Below are 19,109 nucleotides of genomic sequence, written 5' to 3'. Positions count from 1 at the left end.
GGAAGTGCGGCCTCTCCACCTGCACCACTCGCTACCTGGTGGCCGTGACAACGGTGGATCTATTGACCGTTGTCTTGGTGGTGATACTGTGGCCGCTCAGTTATTATTACTTCCCTGGGACTTACCTGGCCATCACCCCCGTATGCAGTGTGATTGCTGCCCTGACAGAGACAGCCACAGACTCCTCTGTCTGGTCAGCTGTCAGCTTTCCCTTTGATCGGTTTGTCGTCATCTGTTGCCAGAGGTGGAGAGTAAAGTATTGCACCGGGAAAACTGCGCCTGTGGTTCTGATAACAACCAGTGTTCTGGTCTGTTTGAATCATTTGCCCTACTTCTTATATTGCAACCTGTGAAAGTGATTGACAATATACCTGGAGACTGCGTTCCAAAGACGGGATACTATACGGATCCCGGGTGGGAGGGATATGACTGTCTTACTACTGTTCTAACGTCATTACTCCCATTCAACTAATTAACAAACAAAATATCTAACCTCTTCTCAGAGGCGGTTGCCGTGATTTCCATCTGGACACTGCAGAATGGACGGTCACCGAAGAACATGACAGCGGGGAGAATAAAACTGGTTTAGAGCCCGAGAGAGGCACAACACAGGCAAACACACATTCACACCTTCAGCCCGCGACATCCACCTTCTATCTCACCTTACCTTTTCTGTTTATTTGCCCAGCATATTCCAGCCCTGTCACCGTCACAACCCTGTCATTAATGATAAAGCGGGAGAGCATCCAAGGGTATTTAAAACCTAATCAGCAAAATTGCATCTCATTTGTTACTTCAGTCTTTTGCGTCAGGATGAAATGAAAAAGAAAGTCACCAGTCTAAGCAGCTTACAGTAAACCTCGCACTTGTCCTTGGTATCAGATAAAGCTGTTGTGGAGAAATGATTAACACTACAGAACTCCTGGATTTGGTTCATAATTGTGCACATTTCCATGGAACACCCAAATTCCTACTCCAAGGAGAAATGTCACCTCCCTTCCTGATTTATTAAAAATTTCCATCCGAGCAAACTGCACGTTGAATCTGCTCTGTATTTACTGCAGTACAATCGCATGTTTAATATTATTTTTAGTCTATTTTTCTCAGGTAAAACGTGACGCATGGACGTGTACAAAGAACCGATCTCTGAACTACGACGAATTGTCGGACTATACCAGTGATGTTCATTATTGTCCTGCAGGTCTAATTGTTCAATGTTAGTGTGGAGTCAGTTGGGATGGTACCAGCCCTATATATTACAACTGGGACAATGTAAACCGTGTTCATCCATCGCAGACTTTCATTTTCCTCTTTCACGTCAGCATATTTCAGGTTTTTCCACTTATTGATTTCAGCCTGCTGTGTGAGTCGGAATGCCTGTATCTATTCAGTAAATCTAATTTGCATGTTTATCCTGTGATATTATATCCGGACGGGATCATGTATCGCCCTATTTCTAATAACAGATCAGTAGCAATGCAATTGTTTGACTCCGACTCTAAAACTGGGTCAGGCTTGTATTTATAGTAATCTACAGTATCTTTCATCAGTATCATCTTAAAGCAGGATTTTGGTGAATGCTGCTTGCCACTTGATGGCGCTGTGTAAGCAATCAAACGGCATATTCTGCTTCAGAACCCGAGAGAGACACAACACTTCGTCCTGAGTTTGTTACTCTTTTAAACTGCATTTTTGTTATTTTTGTGTCAACCGCCTGGTCCTCTATTGACACAAGGAGTGTGATGCTTCTTCCTGTGTCCCAGCGCCATGATCTTTTTTGGAAGTGCCTGCTCTACTAATGGTTGGTCAGATCTGATGCCTTAAGTTAGAGGCAGCTTATCGCCCCACCAAGATTCTTTAATGTCCCCCTGGCGAGTGTTATTTGCTCCTAAAGCCATCTTAGGACATGTAATCACCCCAGAGGGTATAACTGTTCTATTGTGATCAATTCTTCATCTTTCTGGTCTGAGCTTTCATTTCAGTCTGTTTTCATTAATGAAAATACATCCTTAGAAGAGTTACAGTGAGTGGGACAGAGTGAATGGGACTCCCTCAACAGTGTGTGCAGCTCCCTCAACATCTTGCTCACTCCTCTCCATAGTGCAGTCACTTTATCTTCCACGCCCTTTCTCCCTACCCTTCACCCTCCTCTCAATTCTCAGCACACCTTCCTCTCTGCTTCTCCTCCATCTTCTCTCACTCTCCATTTCCTCCTCTCCCCTCTTATCCTAATACATCCTCTCCCACTTCCTCACCTCCCTCTCCTACTCCAGTCACCCCAACTTCCGCTCACTCTCACCTCTCTTCTCCCCTTTCTGTCTACAAACCACACACCCACCCCGACACTGAATCTCAGCCCGTGCTCACTGCAGGATAGCAACCCGTCCCTTTCAATGTGCGACAGTGACATCGACAAGATAAGTAGCCTTGGTGACATCGGAACATACTGGCGTTTGGAGTTGGATGAAGCAGAGGAGGGAGAGAAAGTGACAGAGAGATAGAGGAAGACAGAGAAAGAGAGAAGGGGAAGTGGCAGATAGCGAGAGAAAGAGGGGAGGGAGGGATGGAGGGAGGAGAGAACAGGCTGAGTGATGGTTGTGAAAAAGAGGGAGAGAGAATCGAGAGACTGTAGGAGTGTTAGTGAGACAGACTGAGGAGAGATTGGAGGGAAGTGTTGGAGGAGAGAAACAGAGGGGAGAGAGACGGTGGCAACAACCAGTGAGGGGAGAGAATGGCGGGAAGAGTGAGGTGGACGTGGGTGAGAAATAAATGGGGAGCGAGTGAGGGGGCAGAGAGAGGCATGGGAGAGAATGACGGAGGAGAGGGATTGGAGGGAATATGAGAGGGAAGAGAGATGGGGAGTTAAACTAGGATAGAAACCAGAGATTGAGACGGGGGAGATATACGAGGGAACTGGACTGGCCCTTTGATATCTCTGTTGATCAGTGAGAGAGAAACTGACAGGGATCGAAAAGGGCTACTCATTTTAAATGGAGACATATGCAAATTTCTAAAATTCTAAATCATCCATGTAAATTCCTTTAGGATCAGTGAAGTGTCTGTCTATCTGAGTGTAGGCGGCTGACTGGGTACATTTGAGCTGGCGATAGAGGCGGATGGGCACAGAAGCATAGATCACTCATGGCCATGTTGAATAAACATAATAAGACTTCCTCCTCATCTCTCTTATGAATTGATTTCCCTGTAGTCTGAGGGTTTACCCCTGGTCCTGGGCTACGCATTATGGGAAACATCCTCTCTATCTTGGCTTTACAGTATTTGAGAAACCCCCCCATAATTCTAAACAGCTGGAACAGCACAGAGACCATGAGCTGTGGTCTTGTTAAGCAGCTTCAGCTGCAGCACCTTGTTCAAAACAATCTGAAAATCCAAACACCACCCACCGCCTTTCTTATTTCACCAAAAAATTCCAAGAGATCTGTCTGGGAAGATTTCTCCTGAGGAAAACCATGCCGACTTTGGCCGTACAGGGGAGTATTTGAAAGGACTGTCATGGAACAGAATCACTGGCAGGGTCCAGCTGACCAGAGTTGACTCTCTACTGTACACTAGTTGTGTTATAAATTCACTTAAGTACCAGAGACAGAGTTTAAAATAAACTGATTTATTTCTCTCAGATCCAGAATATTAAACTCCAGTCTCATTAAAGGTGAATGTGCAGCAGAAGAAACTCCTCCCATGCCCAGTTACCAGGGTGCAGAACTGGGTGTGGTGAGCAGCAGCAATAATTGCAGAGTTCAGCACCGACAGTCATTCTCGAAATTGCATTCAGCAACGGTGATGGACAAATATCCAGCATGCAGCTTATTGAAACTTTCTCCCCAGTGTGAACCCGGTAGTGTGTCACAAGTGTAACATGCTGCAAGGTTTCACTGCTCATGTAACGGCCTCTCTGCAATGTTTCACTGCTGATGTAATGGTTTCTCTGCAGCAGCAATGTTTAGGTTAAGACTAGATGTAAGAGGGATTTGGAGTGCGGGGCTATCCAACGGGAGAAATGTTTTTTCCTGTGAGTCTGGAAGAGGGAATTTGTGGTCTTTCGCTAGGGAGAGATGAGAAGACACGAATGGAGAGACTGGGCCATTTTTCTTTCTTTACTTTACTAACCCTATAGTCAAAGTAAGAATTATAAAGCTCAATCGTTTAATCACATATTGTGTACTGTTTGTAATTTCGGGGAACTGATTTGTAACAGGCCACATCACACAGCATCCACCCAAATGAGATTTCTCAAGTTTGGCCGGGCTGGGGTCTATCACCCCTACATTAAGCTGCTAGTCAAAGCAAGAGTTACATACACCTAGATGACTGCATGAATCACTTCCCACATTCACAGCAGGAGAACGGCCTCTCCCCATTTTGAACTCAATGATGCACATTTGGTTGATTTGGCTGAGAGAATCTCTTCCCAAAGTCTGAGCAGGTGATCAGCCTCTACTCAGTGTGAACTCGCTGGTGTCTCTGTAGTTGAGATGACCAAGTGAATCCCCTCCCGCAGTCCGAGCAGGTGAACAGCTGCTCCCTGGTGTGAACTCGCTGATGTACCTTCAGTTGGGATGACTGAGTGAATCCCTTCCCACAGTCTGAGCAGGTGAACGGCCTCTCCCCAGTGTGAACTCTCTGATGTACCTTCAGTTGGGATGAGTAAGTAAATCCCTTCCCGCAGTTTGAGCAGGTGAACGGCCTCTCTCCAGTGTGAACTCGCTGATGTACCTTCAGTTGGGATGACTGAGTGAATCCCTTCCCACAGTCTGAGCAGGTGAACGGCCTCTCCTTTGTGTGAACTGACTGGTGTCTCAGTAGGTGAGATGAGCAAGAGAATCCCTTCCCACAGTCTGAGCAGGTGAACGGCCTCTCTCCAGCGTGAACTCTCTGATGTACCTTCAGTTGGGATGAGTAAGTGAATCCCTTCCCGCAGTTTGAGCAGGTGAACGGCCTCTCTCCAGTGTGAACTCGCTGATGTACCTTCAGTTGGGATGACTGAGTGAATCCCTTCCCACAGTCTGAGCAGGTGAACGGCCTCTCCTTTGTGTGAACTGACTGGTGTCTCAGTAGGTGAGATGAGCAAGAGAATCCCTTCCCACAGTCTGAGCAGGTGAACGGCCAATCCCTTGTGTGAACTTGTTGGTGAGCCATTAGGTAAGACGACCGAATGAATCCCTTCCCACAGTCTGAGCAGGTGAATGGCCTCTCACCAGTGTGAACTTGCTGATGTGACTTCAGGATAGATGAGCAAATGAATCCCTTCCCACAGTCCGAGCAGGTGAACGGCCGCTCCCCGGTGTGAACACGCTGGTGTACCTTCAGTTGAGATGACTGAGTGAATCCCTTCCCACAGTCTGAGCAGGTGAACGGCCTCTCCCCAGTGTGAACTCGCTGATGTACCTTCAGTTGAGATGACCGAGTGAATCCCTTCCCACAGTCCGAGCAGGTGAACAGCCTCTCCCCAGTGTGAACTCGCTGATGTACCATTAGGTCAGCTGACCGAGTGAATCCCTTTCCACAGTCCAAGCAGGAGAACGGCCTCTCCCCAGTGTGAACTCGCTGATGTATCATCAGTTGAGATGAGGAAGTGAATCCCTTCCTGCAGTCTGAGCAGGTGAATGGCCTCTCCCCAGTGTGAACTCGCTGATGTACCATTAGGTCAGCTGACCGAGTGAATCCCTTTCCACAGTCCAAGCAGGAGAACGGCCTCTCCCCAGTGTGAACTCGCTGATGTATCATCAGTTGAGATGAGGAAGTGAATCCCTTCCCGCAGTCTGAGCAGGTGAATGGCCTCTCCCCAGTGTGAACTCGCTGATGTACCATTAGGTCAGATGACCGAGTGAATCCCTTTCCACAGTCCAAGCAGGAGAATGGCCTCTCTCCAGTGTGAACTCGCTGATGTACCTTTAGGTCAGATGACCGAGTGAATCCCTTTCCACAGTCCAAGCAGGAGAACGGTCTCTCCCCAGTGTGAACTCGCTGATGTACCTTTAGGTGAGATGGCCAACTGAATCCCTTCCCACAGTCTGAGCAGGTGAACGGCCACTCCCCGGTGTGAACTCGCAGATGAGCCATTAGGTCAGATGAGCAAGTGAATTTTTCCCAACAAATTCAGCAGATGACCAGCCTCCGCCCAGTGTTAACTGACTGGTGTGCCCACAGCTGGAAAGACCGACTGGATCCCTTCTCACACACAGAACAGGTGAATGACCTTGCCCAGTGTGAACTTGCTGATGAATCTTCAGTTGAGATGACCGACTGAATCCATTCCCACTGTCTGAGCAGGAAGGAAGATGAAGTGAATCCCTTGCACCACTTCTTAAATATCTGGTCAGAGACAGCAAAGCTGGTGTGATCTGTTTGAGATTCCAGTGGACAAATTCCTCATCATTTTCAACCTGTAAAAAGATTTACAAAATCCATCAATGGGTGTAGGATAACATTTCAGATGAGATCACTGACTTCTCAAGGTGTGATATGGCTTCACACTGTTACAGTGAAGTTCAACCCAAGTTGGTGAGAGAAGTCATCTTCTAACTGGGCACAGTGCTGGTATCTGGAATGACCATCAAATTCTCTGATGCTCCTCCTGTCTCTATGAGAATGGGGCATTTCTGCCATCCCCAATCTGTGACCTGGCTCAGTTTGACTCTCTCCATTGGTATTATTCCCTGTTCCCACTGAGCTGCATGGGTGCCTGGCCCCACAGTAACTGAAACACTCTCATGCAAATAGCCGGTACTGCATTCCACGCACCCACCACTCTCTGTGTAAAAAAACTAACCCCTGACATCCCCTCGGTATCTATTTCCAAGCACCTTAAAACTATGCCCCTCATGTTAGCCACTTTAGACCTGGGGGAAAAAGCCTCTGGCAATACACACGATGAATGCCCCTCATCATCTTTTCACCTAAAATATGCTCTAAACATAAACAAGGGAATCATACATTGCTTTGACGTTTTGTTAGAAGTATACAAAATTATTAAGGTGCAGATAGGGTAAATGCAAGCAGCATTTTCCACTGAGGTTGGGTGGGATGATAACCAGAGGTCATGGGTAAGTGGCGAAGGTGAAAATTTAATGGGAGCGTGTAGAAAAGCTCTTCACTGAAATAGTTGTGAGAGTGTGGAATGAGATGTCAGCATGAGTGATGAATATGAGCTCAGTTTCACCATTTTAAAGAAGTTTGGATGGGAACCTGGATGGTAGGGGTATGGAGGGCGATGGTCCCGGTGCAGGTAGTTGCATTAGACAGCTTAAATGCTTTTTCAGCATTGACTAGATGGGCCAAGTAGCCTGTTTCCATACTGAACTTCTGTATCTTTCTGTGACAGAGAAGCTAGACAAACTTGTTTGGAAGGGAAAAGGTAGGAGTGACAACGGAGCAGCAATGGCTGGAGTTTCTGGGAGCAATTCGGGAGCTGAGTGATCGATACATCCGAGGAAGTGAAAGCATTGGAAAGGCAGGAGGACACAACTGTGGCTAAAATGAGAAGCCAAAGCCAACATAAAAGTCAAAGAGAGGGCAAACAAAAGAGAAAAATTATTGGGAAGCATTTGGAAACCAACAGAAGACAACTAAAAAAAGTCAGATGAGCTCAGTGCGTGGAATCATGATATTGTAGTCATTAATGAGTCTTGGTAGCACCCAACAGTCTGAGGCATTTAGAGGAACAACATATCCAGGGCCTCAATATCTCTTAAAAACCCAGGTTCCCTGCACCAGTTACCATTCAACCTTTATTTTGGCAGGCACATACACGCTCTACATCCTCAAAATTTCACTTCTGAAGGCCTCCCACTTACCAAGTACTCCTTTTCCAGAAAACAGCCTGTCCCAAACCACACTTGTCAGATCCTTTCTGATACCACAGAACTGACCTTTCTCCAATTGAGAATCTCAACCCGTGATCCAGACCTCTCTTTTTCCATATTTACTTTGAATCTCCTGGCATTATGATCACTAATTTCTGTCACCAGCCCTGGATCATTTCCTAACAGCTTCCTGCACACTTCTACGTCGGGAATCATACCTACTGAGTAAGGGCACATTTGACAAACTCTACCCCATCTAGTCTTTTTACAGCATGGAAGTCACAGACAATATCTGGAAAGATAAAATCACTTACTGAATCAACCGTTGTTTCTTGGCATGGCGTGCGATCTCTCTGGAAATTTGTTCCTCTAAATCCCTCAGACTGTTGGGTGCAACCAAGTCCCAAGAATGGATACAATATCATAATTCCCTGTCCTGAGCTCATCTGGCTTTCCTACGATGCTTCTTGCATTGTGATATACACAGCTCAGCACTTTCATCGCTCCATGTTCAACCATTTGATTGCTGACTCTATCTGAGGTCTGAACAACATCTGACTGACTGAACAAACTCTCCCTCATTGGCACAAAAACAAAGGAGCTGGTTGTGGAGGACAGGAGGAATGGAGGCAGACTAACCCCTATTGACGTCAATGGACCTGGGGTTAAGATAGTGAACAGCTTTAAGTTCCTCAACATAAACATCACCAAGGATCTCAAATGGTCTGTACATACCAGCTGTGTTTTTCACCTCAGATGGTTGAAGAAGTTTGGTATGGGCCCCAAATCCTAAGAGATTTCTACAGGGAGACAATTGAGAGCATCTTGACTGGCTGCATCACTGCCTGGTACGGGAACTGTACTTCCCTCAATCAGAGGAACCTGTAGAAAGTGGTACGGACAGCCCGGCACATTTGCAGATGTGAACTTCCCATGATTCATGGAAAAGAATAAAGTGAACTCATGAAAAATATAATGAACTGATTGTGGTGTGGTTATTGATCCGGCGAATTGAAGTTTACACCATTAAAAAGTATCTCATCCGGATACATCACACCTTTGTGTGGCTACTCTCTTCTGTTGACTTCAAGAAATAGCAGAGAACTGTGGACTTCGCTGAGCACATCATGGAAACAAGCCTCCCCTCCATGGACTCGCTCTATACTTCCTGCTGCCTCAGTAAATCAGGCAACATAATTAAAGATTCCCAGAACTCCAGACCAGACATTCTCAATTCTCAACCACCCATCGGGTCGAAGATAAATGAAAACACAAAAACAGAAAACGTACCACCAGGCCTAGGGACATTTTCCATTCTGCTGTTATAAGCAAACTGATTATTCCTCAGGAATTCCTCAGCTTCCTTCTTGCATTAATAGGGATATATACCTCGAAACATTGGCTGCACTTCGGCAAGTTTTAACAGTGGAATGGAGTCAATGAAAAAAATACCCACCCACAATGAGAGGACGTGACACTGGATCTCACTCCCTTGTCTGAACGGAATAAAGATTAAACTGCACAACCACGAGAATAACCCACATATGTAAGGTACCACACACATGATGTTAGACACCGGTGTAGCAAACCCATGCATGACATCAGCCATGTGGGGGGGGGGGGGGAGTGAAGGGGGGGAGATAGGATTTTTGGTTCCATGGCTCTCTTCCAGGGAAGGTGGGACCTGTACAGAAGGGACCACAAGGAGAGAGAAGGTTCTTTGGAAACTGAAGATCTGAAGGCAGATAAGTCACCTGGACCAGATGGTTTACACACACAGTTCTGAAAGAGGTGGCGGGAGAGATTGTGGAGGCATTACTAATGATCCTTCAAGAATCACTAAATTCAGGAATGGTTCTGAAAGACTGGAACATTGCAAAAGCCACTCCACTCTTCAAGAAGGGAGAGAGGGAGAAGAAAGGAAACTATAGGCCACTTAGACTGACAGTGGCTTGAAAGATGTTGGAGTTGATTGTTAAGGATGTGAGTTTGGGGTACTTGGAGGCACAAGATAAAATAGGCCAGGGTCAGCATTGTTTCCGCAAGGGAAAATCTTGCACGATGAATTTGGTGGAATGCTTTGAGAAATAATAAGCAGGGTAGACAAATGAGAGTTTGTTGATATTTTGCACTTGGATTTTCAGACCTTTTAACAGGGGTGCCAAACTCATTTTAGGTCACGGGCCGGATTGAGCAAAATGCAGCTTCATGCGGGCCGGATCAGTCGGTCGCGTGCGAATGCAGCTTTCGTTGCATCCGTTTTTTTCAGCCTGCTCTCATGCATCTCAGTCTCTGCTATAACTACAAAGTGTTTCACTTTATAAATTCCATTTCTTATGAAGAAGACTGCCGAATAAACACTAAAAACCCTGAAAACCTGGTACCTGAATAAACTCAGCATTAGCTATATCATACGCCATAGGCGCTTCGATTACTGGGGCCAGCTTTAATAGTAATTAGATATTATCTCGCGGGCCAAAGATAATTCCACTGCGGGCCGGATTTGGCTCGCAGGCCTTGAGTTTGACATATATGTTTTACAAGGTACCACACACGAGGCTCCTTAACGAGCTCTGAGCCTGGTTGGGCGGCGATGAGGAAGGAGCTGATCTCGGGTTTACATTGTTATGTGTGATGAGAAAACCATGGGGAGATGGGGTCCAGAGTTGGCCCCCCCGTGAACTATGCTGCTAACGAGAGGGAGGGATAAAGATGGGGAGAGGCGCCATGCTGCACATGCTGATAATGAGAGAGACACAAGGATTTAAAATTATGGCTTCTTCGCTGATTGTTGACTTTACTCCCAAGGACTTTGCCTGCTTGTGTGAATCCTTGCTGACACAGCAGAGTGATGCCAGATGCCTGCTGAGACAGGAGGGAGTGGCCAGTTTGATGGACATGATCAGCTGATGGATGGCTGGTACCCCGGCTGGGGAGATAAAAGACGAGTCTGCTGAGACACAGGCAGACACGCCACTGGACACTGAATGAGTGTTCTGCACCCACAGGAAGGTGGAAGCTTGGAGGGTCGATTCGGGGGAATCGGTCCAAAGCTCACAGTGTGTGAAGGCAGGCCGGTAGGGGCTTGTGTGTGTGTCCGTCCTCACCTGGGTGACAAGTCCAGCACTGAAGAACGGTCTAGCCGGGAACGGAAGGGTCATAATCGATGACCACAACAGGTCAAAGGAACAAGAAGACAACGGAAGGTTTGCCTGCTGATTCCGCTCATCTCTCGTTCGCTCTCTCTCTCTCTCCAACGTCACAACAGCAACTACCTTAACCCAAACTGAACTGAACTCTGCATTATCTGAAGACTATTCATTTACCCCTTGACTATGATGGAACTTGGTTTTGATTCTTATTCCTACACTTCTGTATTTATCATTGCTAACCTGTTTTATATGTATATTTGCATTTTGGATACTGTATTACTTAGTTTACTAATAAACACCTTTAGTTACAGTACCACCAGACTCCAACGTATCATTCCATTTCTGCTGGTTTGGTTACCCGGTTACTGGGTACATGACAACATAAATCGAAGGTCGATTGTGTGGGAAAGGGCCGGGAAGGAGCCAGACGGCTGGACAGTCTGGGCCTGGAATGTAGGATCAGTTGGTTGTGGTTCCCCAAGCAGTGAGAGAGGATGTTGGTGACATGAATCTGTTTGTGTGTACTGGAGTGGGGTAAATGGTGGGAAAGTTGTGGGGCTACTGGCTGGTGGAGGGAGGTTGGGGATGTGGGTTATCGGACACAGTGTGACCTGGGAGGATGGGTCCTAGGGCAGATCACGTTGTGAGCAAGGGAGGATCTGGTCCATTGCATCTGACAGCTTTCAGGAAGCAACAAATCTCTCTTTATATTAATCACTGTCTAATCTTGCTGCTAACATTGTGTTTGTCACAGAGCCCGGAGTCTGGGAACAGCTCGATGGTAGGAAGCAGATGGAGATGATGGGAGGCTGTTTATTGGAGTCAAGGCCCGTGCCGCGTGGAGCTCCCCAGGGTGACACCCATTGCTACTTGTCATCTATGTCAATAATCTGGTTGAGAATGTACGGGGTATGGGTAGTGAGTTTGCAGCAAGTAATTGCAAACAATTACTTCTTTTTGCAAGATAGTAAATATAAACACCCCTCTTTCCCTCTCTACACTCAGAACCAACCAAAAGCTACTTCAGAAGGTGCAAGCTCTTCGAATGAGCAAACACTGAGGGAATGTGTGTGAGTTTAAAGAGCTGTGCTACTGACAGCACATTAGCAGATCTGGAGTGATTGCAACTGGGTCTGATAGAGGCATAACTGGTATTTCTGGGCACATTCAGTCTCACTCCAATTATTTCCTACCTTCCTTTGTACAGTTATGTGATGTCTAAAGGACCAGTATTTGAGTAAATGTGACTCACCAAACTTTCTCCTGACTGAATCAATGGAAACTCTGACTCAGAAGGGTTTCTCTCCAGTTGGTGCTCTCAGTCATCAGGCTGATTCACGTGTTGCTGTTCCCTCGTCTTCAGTTGTGGTTTGCTTCCATTTGTGGGTTTTTCTTCCAATAAATCTCTCACCGCAGGTATAACTTTAACATGAAAGATAATGAAGCATGTTAACAATACAAAGGAGAACAAAATATTTCTGCTCTCTGAAATCTAAACATTGAAGACAAATATAACGATCTCAGTGAACAAATCTGTCCCTGACACGTCACAAAACCTGATATGGGATAGGAAGGAGTCATCATTCAGTCATTGTAAGACATAAGATGTAGGGACAGAATTAGGTGATTCGATCCATCGAGTCTGCTCCACCACTCAACCATGGCTGAGATTTATTCCAACACCATATTCCTGCCTTGCTCCTGGTACCCTGAAGCTACTTAGCAATCATGAGTATATTAATATCTGTCATAAATATACCCAAATGGCAGCCTCAACCAACCTCTGTGGCAACAAATTCCACAAATCAGCCATCTTTTGGCTGAAGAAATTTTTCTCATCTCAGTTTTAAAGGGAAACATCTTTACTCTGACACTGTGCTGTCAATCGCAAACTTTCCATGTCCACTGTATCCAGGCTTTTCAGCATTCGGTAGGTTTACTTCACCATACATCCCTCCACTTCCCCCACCATCCCGCATCACCATTCATCCGCGGACGGTGGGCACACACCACGTGCTCGTCCGTCACAAAGGGAAAGGCGGAGCAGATCTGCGGCGCACAGCCTCACGTGACCTGTTCGCGGGACGTCCGTTTCAATTCTGTGGAAATAGACAGCCTGGGCTCCTGGTTTGGATCGTTCAATGCAGATTCAGTGAAGCCGACACATTTCTGACGAGCCCAGATAACTGGGTACTAAATGAGAAATTGGCCCACGGTTCGGAGCTGATGGCCAATATCGGATCTCCCCGGTCGGGATCGGACTCAATACTCACCGATGGGAAAGTGATATCTTCGGCCCGCAGACAGTGATCCCGACCCCCGGCTCCCCACCCAGGAGGCGGGAACCCTTTGCCGATCCCGGAGCCAATGAACTTCAGCGCTGTGAAAGCGAGCACACCGCCCGCCTGTAGACTGTGAGCATGCACGAAGTAATTGTTGCATCATCAGGAGGGCGGGGCCTCGGACGCAGACGCCCAGATGGTGCCCATCTGCGGTTAAATGGGAGGGGCAAACGATATCACGTGACCCGTGGGGTCGCCCACCCCCAGAGAAAGATCCAGCACCCCATCACTCTGTAAAGAAGCAAACTTGCCGTTCACATCGCCTCTCACCCTAAATGTGTCAGACATTTCAACCCGCAGGAAAATTATATCGTCTGTTCACTGTATCTACTCCTCTCGTAATCTTATAAATGTCCATCCAGTCTCACCCCAGCCTGCGCCGCTCTGGAGAAAACAACACAAGTTTGTGCAGCCTCTCGTTATAGCTCATGCCCTCTAATCCAGGCTATATCCTGGTAAACCTCTTCCACACCCTCTCCAAAGCCCCGACATCCTTCCAAGAATGGGGGCAACCAGAACTGTATGAAATACTCCAGATGTGGTCTAACTAGTTTTATAAAGCTGTGTCACGAACTGTAACGTTTGAGAAACGAACCAGCAGCAATAGACTTCACACTGGAGTCTGGTTTTGATGTTAAAACCACTTCTTTATTAGTATCTACTTATAGTAACAACGAAATAAAGGAAAGGTAACAGTGTTATGTGTAAATATAACTCCCAAACTATCGAGCCTGAGGCAACAAAGCTCAGAGTCTTGTGATGGTAAAGTAGGAAAGTTCAGTAATCCACGGAATAAATGGTGGGAGAGAGATATTTGTAATCCAGGGTGAAACGTAGAGAAAAGGCCGTTACTTCAAAATAACCGCCGTCGAAGATCTTACCCTTTGAATCTGTCCACTTACGAGTCATCAGCGAAAGTGACCTGTCACAGGAATACAGTCTACCCGGGGTTGCCACACAACATACCCTGGCAATGGTTAACACAAGCGGTCCCCCAAGATATTCCACAATCCATTCCTATGGATTATACGAAGTGACAGCCACACACATTCGTTGTGGTTCCGTGTACCGATGATCAACCCACTCTTGTGGGCAGAGGAGATTTCCAAGCCTCAGCTGCGACTAACTGAAGCTATCAGCTTTTCCAGTCTCTCTCTCTCTCTTTAGACTGACCGACTGCCTGTCTGCAGATCGCTCTCTCTCTCTTATGATTAATCCACAGTTAGCGCTGTCAGCCTGTGACTGACGTCATAGTCCCGCCTCCTCACGCCGGCGCTCTTAAAGAAACAGTCACAGTACGACCGCAGGCTCGTAACAGCAGCAACACAACTTCCCGACTTTTGAACTCACTGCTTCAACTAATAAAGACAACCACGCTATTTGCCTTCTTAACCACCCGATCAATCTGTGCGGTCTCTTTCAGGGAGCGATGAACTTGGAGTCTGAGATCCCTCTGATCATCAACACTGTTCAGGGTTTTGCATTTAACAGTGTACTGTCTCATACATTCGACCTACCGAGCTGCCAAGATGATCATCACTGATCAAATCTCACTGAGATTTCTCAGGTCCTGTTGAATTTATTGCCAAGTGCACAAGTACGGGAAGGTACAGGTACAGAGAAACACTGACTTGTGGCAGCATTACAGGCAAGTACATTCGGATAACACGCGGATCACCAATTATATGATTCTCTGTCAGTAACAATCTATAATCTATAAATATGTCATTAACCGTATATAAAATACAGTACGTTCTGTCATGATCTACATTAAAATGTGCAATAACAGACTTGGAAATGTTGAATTTGGCCGCTGTCTCTATTCCTCCTGTAATCCACAACCAGCTCCTTTGTTTTTGTCACAATGAGGGAGAGGTTGTTTTCTTGACACCACTGTGTCGGGGTGATGACTTCTTCTCTGTTTGCTGTCTCGTTATTATTTGAGATTAGGATAGTCAGTGCAGTGTCGTCAGCAAATTTAATAAGTAGATTGGAGCTGTGGGTGGCAACACAAGTCATGGATATACAGAGAGTAAAGGAGGGGGCAAGGAGACAACCTTGTGGGGTATGTGTGCTGGGGGTCAGAGAGACAGAGGTGAGGGAGCCCACTCTCGCGGTCTGACAGGAAGTCCAGTATCCAGCTACACAAGGCAGGGTGAAGGCCGAGGTCTCTGAGATTCTTGTCGATACTTCACGCCTTCGTATGGCTACTGCTCTGCCCATGACTGCAAGGAACTGCAGAGAACTTTGGAGAGCAGAGAACATCAGAGAAACAAGCCTCCCCTCCACGGACTCTTCCTACACTTCCCCTGCCTCGGAAAAGCAGGCCAAGTACTCAGAGATCCTCACAACCTGGACATTCTTGCTGCAAACCCGCTCCCCCATCGAGGAAGAGATACAAAAGCTTTAAAGCGCGAACCACCCGGCTCAAGGTCGGCTTCCTGTCTGCGGTTATAAGCCAAATGAATGATAAAATGTAATCGACCTCACAGTGTAACTCAACGTGACCCTGCACCATATGTCTATCTGCACTGCACTTTCTCTGCAGCCATAATGCTTTGTTACAGTTATTGTCTTGTCGTATATCAGCTCAATGCACTGTCGTAATGTATTGATCTGGGTGGCTGGTACGTCAGGCAAGCTATTCACTGTAGCTCAGTACGTGATAAGAATAAACAAATACCCCATTTTAATTGTGTGGAAATATTAGACAGACTGAGCTTCTGCTTTGGAACCTCAGAAGCAAACTTAACTGAACTGTTGTCATTTCTGAGGAATGCAAATAATTAGAAAAGGATTCAATCTCGCATTACAATCTGAGGTAACTGGGATCAGGTGACCGGTGGTAGGTCTCCCATATCAATATCAGAATCAGGTTTAATAGCATCGGCATATGTCATGAAATTCGTTGTCTCTGCGGCAGCGAATATTTTGTAATATGAATTACAAAAAAATATTCACATTGTCGTTATGATATAAGTAGTGCAAAAATAAAAATAAATATGTAATAAACGTTTAATTGTGTGGAAATGCTGGAGCAAAGCTTAAGTAAACTGTACACATTTATGAGGAGCTCAGAAAAATAGAAAAGGCTGTATTCTCATATGAATAGTTCATATAACCAGAACTATTGGCTGCACTTTGACAGGGCGAAACAGTGGAATAGACAATAAGACCATAAAATATTGGAGCAGTAGTTGGCCATTCGGCCCAACAATTCTGTTCCGCCATTCAATCATGGGCTGATCCAATTCTTCCAGTCAACCCCACTCCCCTGCCATCACCCCATACCCTTTGATGCGCTGGCTAATCAATAACCTATTTATCTCTACCTTAAATACACACAATGACTTGGCTCCACAGCCACTCGTGACAACAACTTCCACACATTTACCACCCACTGATTTAAGTAATTTATCCGTATCTCTGTTCTAAATGGACGTCCTTTAATTCAGCAGTCATGCCCTCTTGTCCTAGAATCCCCTACCATGGGAAACTAACTTTGCCATATCTAATCTGTCCAGACCTTTTATCATTGAGAATATTTCTATGAGATCCCCATTATTCTCCTGAAGTCCAGGGAATACAGCCCAACGGAATCATTCCCGTGAATCTTCTCTGAACCCTCTCTAATGTCAGTATGATGATGTGGCATCCGTCGGTCTCGAGAGACCATGGATCTGCGCCTGGAGAGTTTTGATTCAGCTGCTGATGGTGGTGCAGCGTCTGTTGTGGCTGTACAGGCCCAGACGGGAGTGACAGTCTCGGTTGCAGCGATTGCATTTGAAGACGCTCTCCTCCAATGTTGCCGTGTTGTTGTCTTTTCGGCGAGCGCGCTTTTCCTCGGCGGCAAGCCTCAGTTTCTCTCCTCCGCGCTCCAGCCCTCTGTGTAGTTCTCGTCTCCAGCGTGAGCGATCGTTCGCGACGTCTTCCCATCTCTTGACGTCCAGGTCCGTATAATGTCGGTCTATCATTTCTAATATTAGGATCCCAAAACTGCACCCAATAGTCTGAGTGATATCACGAGTGCCTTAAAGAGACTCACCATCGCATCCCTGCTCTCATATTCTATACCTCCAGAAATGAATGCCAGCATTGCATTTGCGTTCTTCATCACCGACTCAACCTGGAAGTTAACCGTTAGGGTATCTTGCAGAAGGACTTCCAAGTCCACTTGTATCTCTGCGTTTAGAATTCTCTCCCATCTAAACAATTGTCCGCCCGTTTATTTCTTCCACCAATTTAGTACACTTTACAACTTAGTGTTTCATTTGCCACTTCTTTGCCCATTCCCCTAAACTATCTAAGTATCTCTGCAGGCTCTCTGTTTCCTCAACACTACCCGCTCCTCCACCTATCTTGGTATCATCGGAAAATTTAGCCACAAATCCATTAATGCCATAGTCCAAATCATTGACATACATCGTAAATTTCTTAATTCGACCTACAGCGACCTTCCAATCCTATGTCATCTAATTCCAATGAGTTGATATTATTTTTTGTACTCAGGGCCACACCACTTCCTGTGCCCACTAACCTATCTTTCTGATACACCTTGTATCCTTGGACGTTCAGTTCCCAATGCCAGACATTCTTTAGCCGAGTTTCACAGATGGCCACAGCATCAAATTTGCCAATCCGGAATTTCAAGACAGTCCATTTTATTCCTTATACTGCGTGCATTCAAATACAACACTCTCAGTCCAGCATTTGTTGCTTTCTGTTTTAATTGCCCCACGACTCTATTGCCCTGTAACTCATTCCAGTGGCTTTGATTAAGCTTTATCTCCTGCCTGTTCTTTCTAAAATCTCTGTTGCACGCCATCATTGATTTATTTCTGTTTTCCCCTTCCTCAGCCCAATCACTCCGGTTCCCATCTCTCTGTCAAATTCGTTTAAACCCTCAATAACAGCTTTATGAAATCTGCCCGCCAGGATATTGGACCGCTTTGTGTTCAGGTGTAACCCGTCCATTTTGTACCAGCCGTACCTCCCCCGGAAGAGGCTCCAATTATCCAGGAATCTGAAGCCCTGCCCCCTACTCAAGTCTCTCAGCCACACATTATTACATCCGAACATGCTATTCTTTCATCGCTAGCACGTGGCGCAGGCAGCAATCCTGAGATTACTACCCCAGAGGCCCACAGGGGTCTGAGTTGGCAACGTATTTGTTTACGTTCTATGTCAATGCATCGGATGACAGTATTGATGGGCCTGTGGCAAAATTTACGAATGAAGTCGAATATTGAAAGGACTGGATAGAGAGGTCGTGGAGGGCTATAGTATCTGGTTATCACGATGCCATAAATTCAAATTCAAACTTTTAACAGTGTAGAAATGTCAGAAGATCTGTGTGTGGGAATCACAAACACAACAGAACGATATCTCCGCAGTATCTGTCAGTTCACCAGCGCTTGAATGCCACCGATCCTTGAATATGGAGGCGGAGATGCTGGAGAAGACAGCGCCCCCTCGTTACCAGGAGAGCCCGATCACGTGGCCATGTCCGTGATCTGATTGGAAACATTGCCATGACTTGATAGCTGTGTGATGTCATTCACTGACGAAGGGTCTCGGCCCGAACGTTGACTGCTCGTTTCAACGGAAGCTGCCCGACCTGCTGAGTTCATCCAGCTTGTTTGTACGTGTTGATGTCATTCACTGGCTCTCATTTTGGAAGGGATTCAGTCGGCCATCGCAGATACACCAACAGCTTCACACTGGGAAGCGGCCGTTCACCTGCTCCCTGAGTGCGAAGAGACTTATTCAGTTAACCCACCTTGTGATGCTCC

At 46.3% G+C, this 19,109-nt stretch overlaps 1 protein-coding gene across 1 annotated transcript; it reads right to left on the bottom strand.

Moving 5' to 3' along the window:
* Positions 1-3,608: 3,608 nt before the first annotated feature.
* LOC140722938 (uncharacterized) lies at positions 3,609-13,650 on the bottom strand. The gene is made up of 3 exons (XM_073037563.1): positions 13,249-13,650; positions 12,228-12,397; positions 3,609-6,404 (listed from the first exon to the last, which is right to left on the bottom strand). The coding sequence occupies exon 3, from the start codon at positions 6,079-6,081 to the stop codon at positions 4,456-4,458; it is 1,626 nt and encodes a 541-aa protein (XP_072893664.1). The 5' UTR covers positions 6,082-6,404; positions 12,228-12,397; positions 13,249-13,650; the 3' UTR covers positions 3,609-4,455.
* Between the last annotated feature and the right edge of the window lie 5,459 nt (positions 13,651-19,109).

The sequence above is a fragment of the Hemitrygon akajei genome, unplaced genomic scaffold (assembly GCF_048418815.1).
Source record: "Hemitrygon akajei unplaced genomic scaffold, sHemAka1.3 Scf000094, whole genome shotgun sequence".
Lineage (NCBI taxonomy): Eukaryota > Metazoa > Chordata > Chondrichthyes > Myliobatiformes > Dasyatidae > Hemitrygon > Hemitrygon akajei.
This window is presented reverse-complemented; position numbering and strand designations above follow the sequence as displayed.

Excerpts from the sequence above, each read along its gene's own strand:
- LOC140722938 (XM_073037563.1), bottom strand. The coding sequence starts at position 6,081 with ATGGCTCATCTGCGAGTTCACACCGGGGAGTGGCCGTTCACCTGCTCA.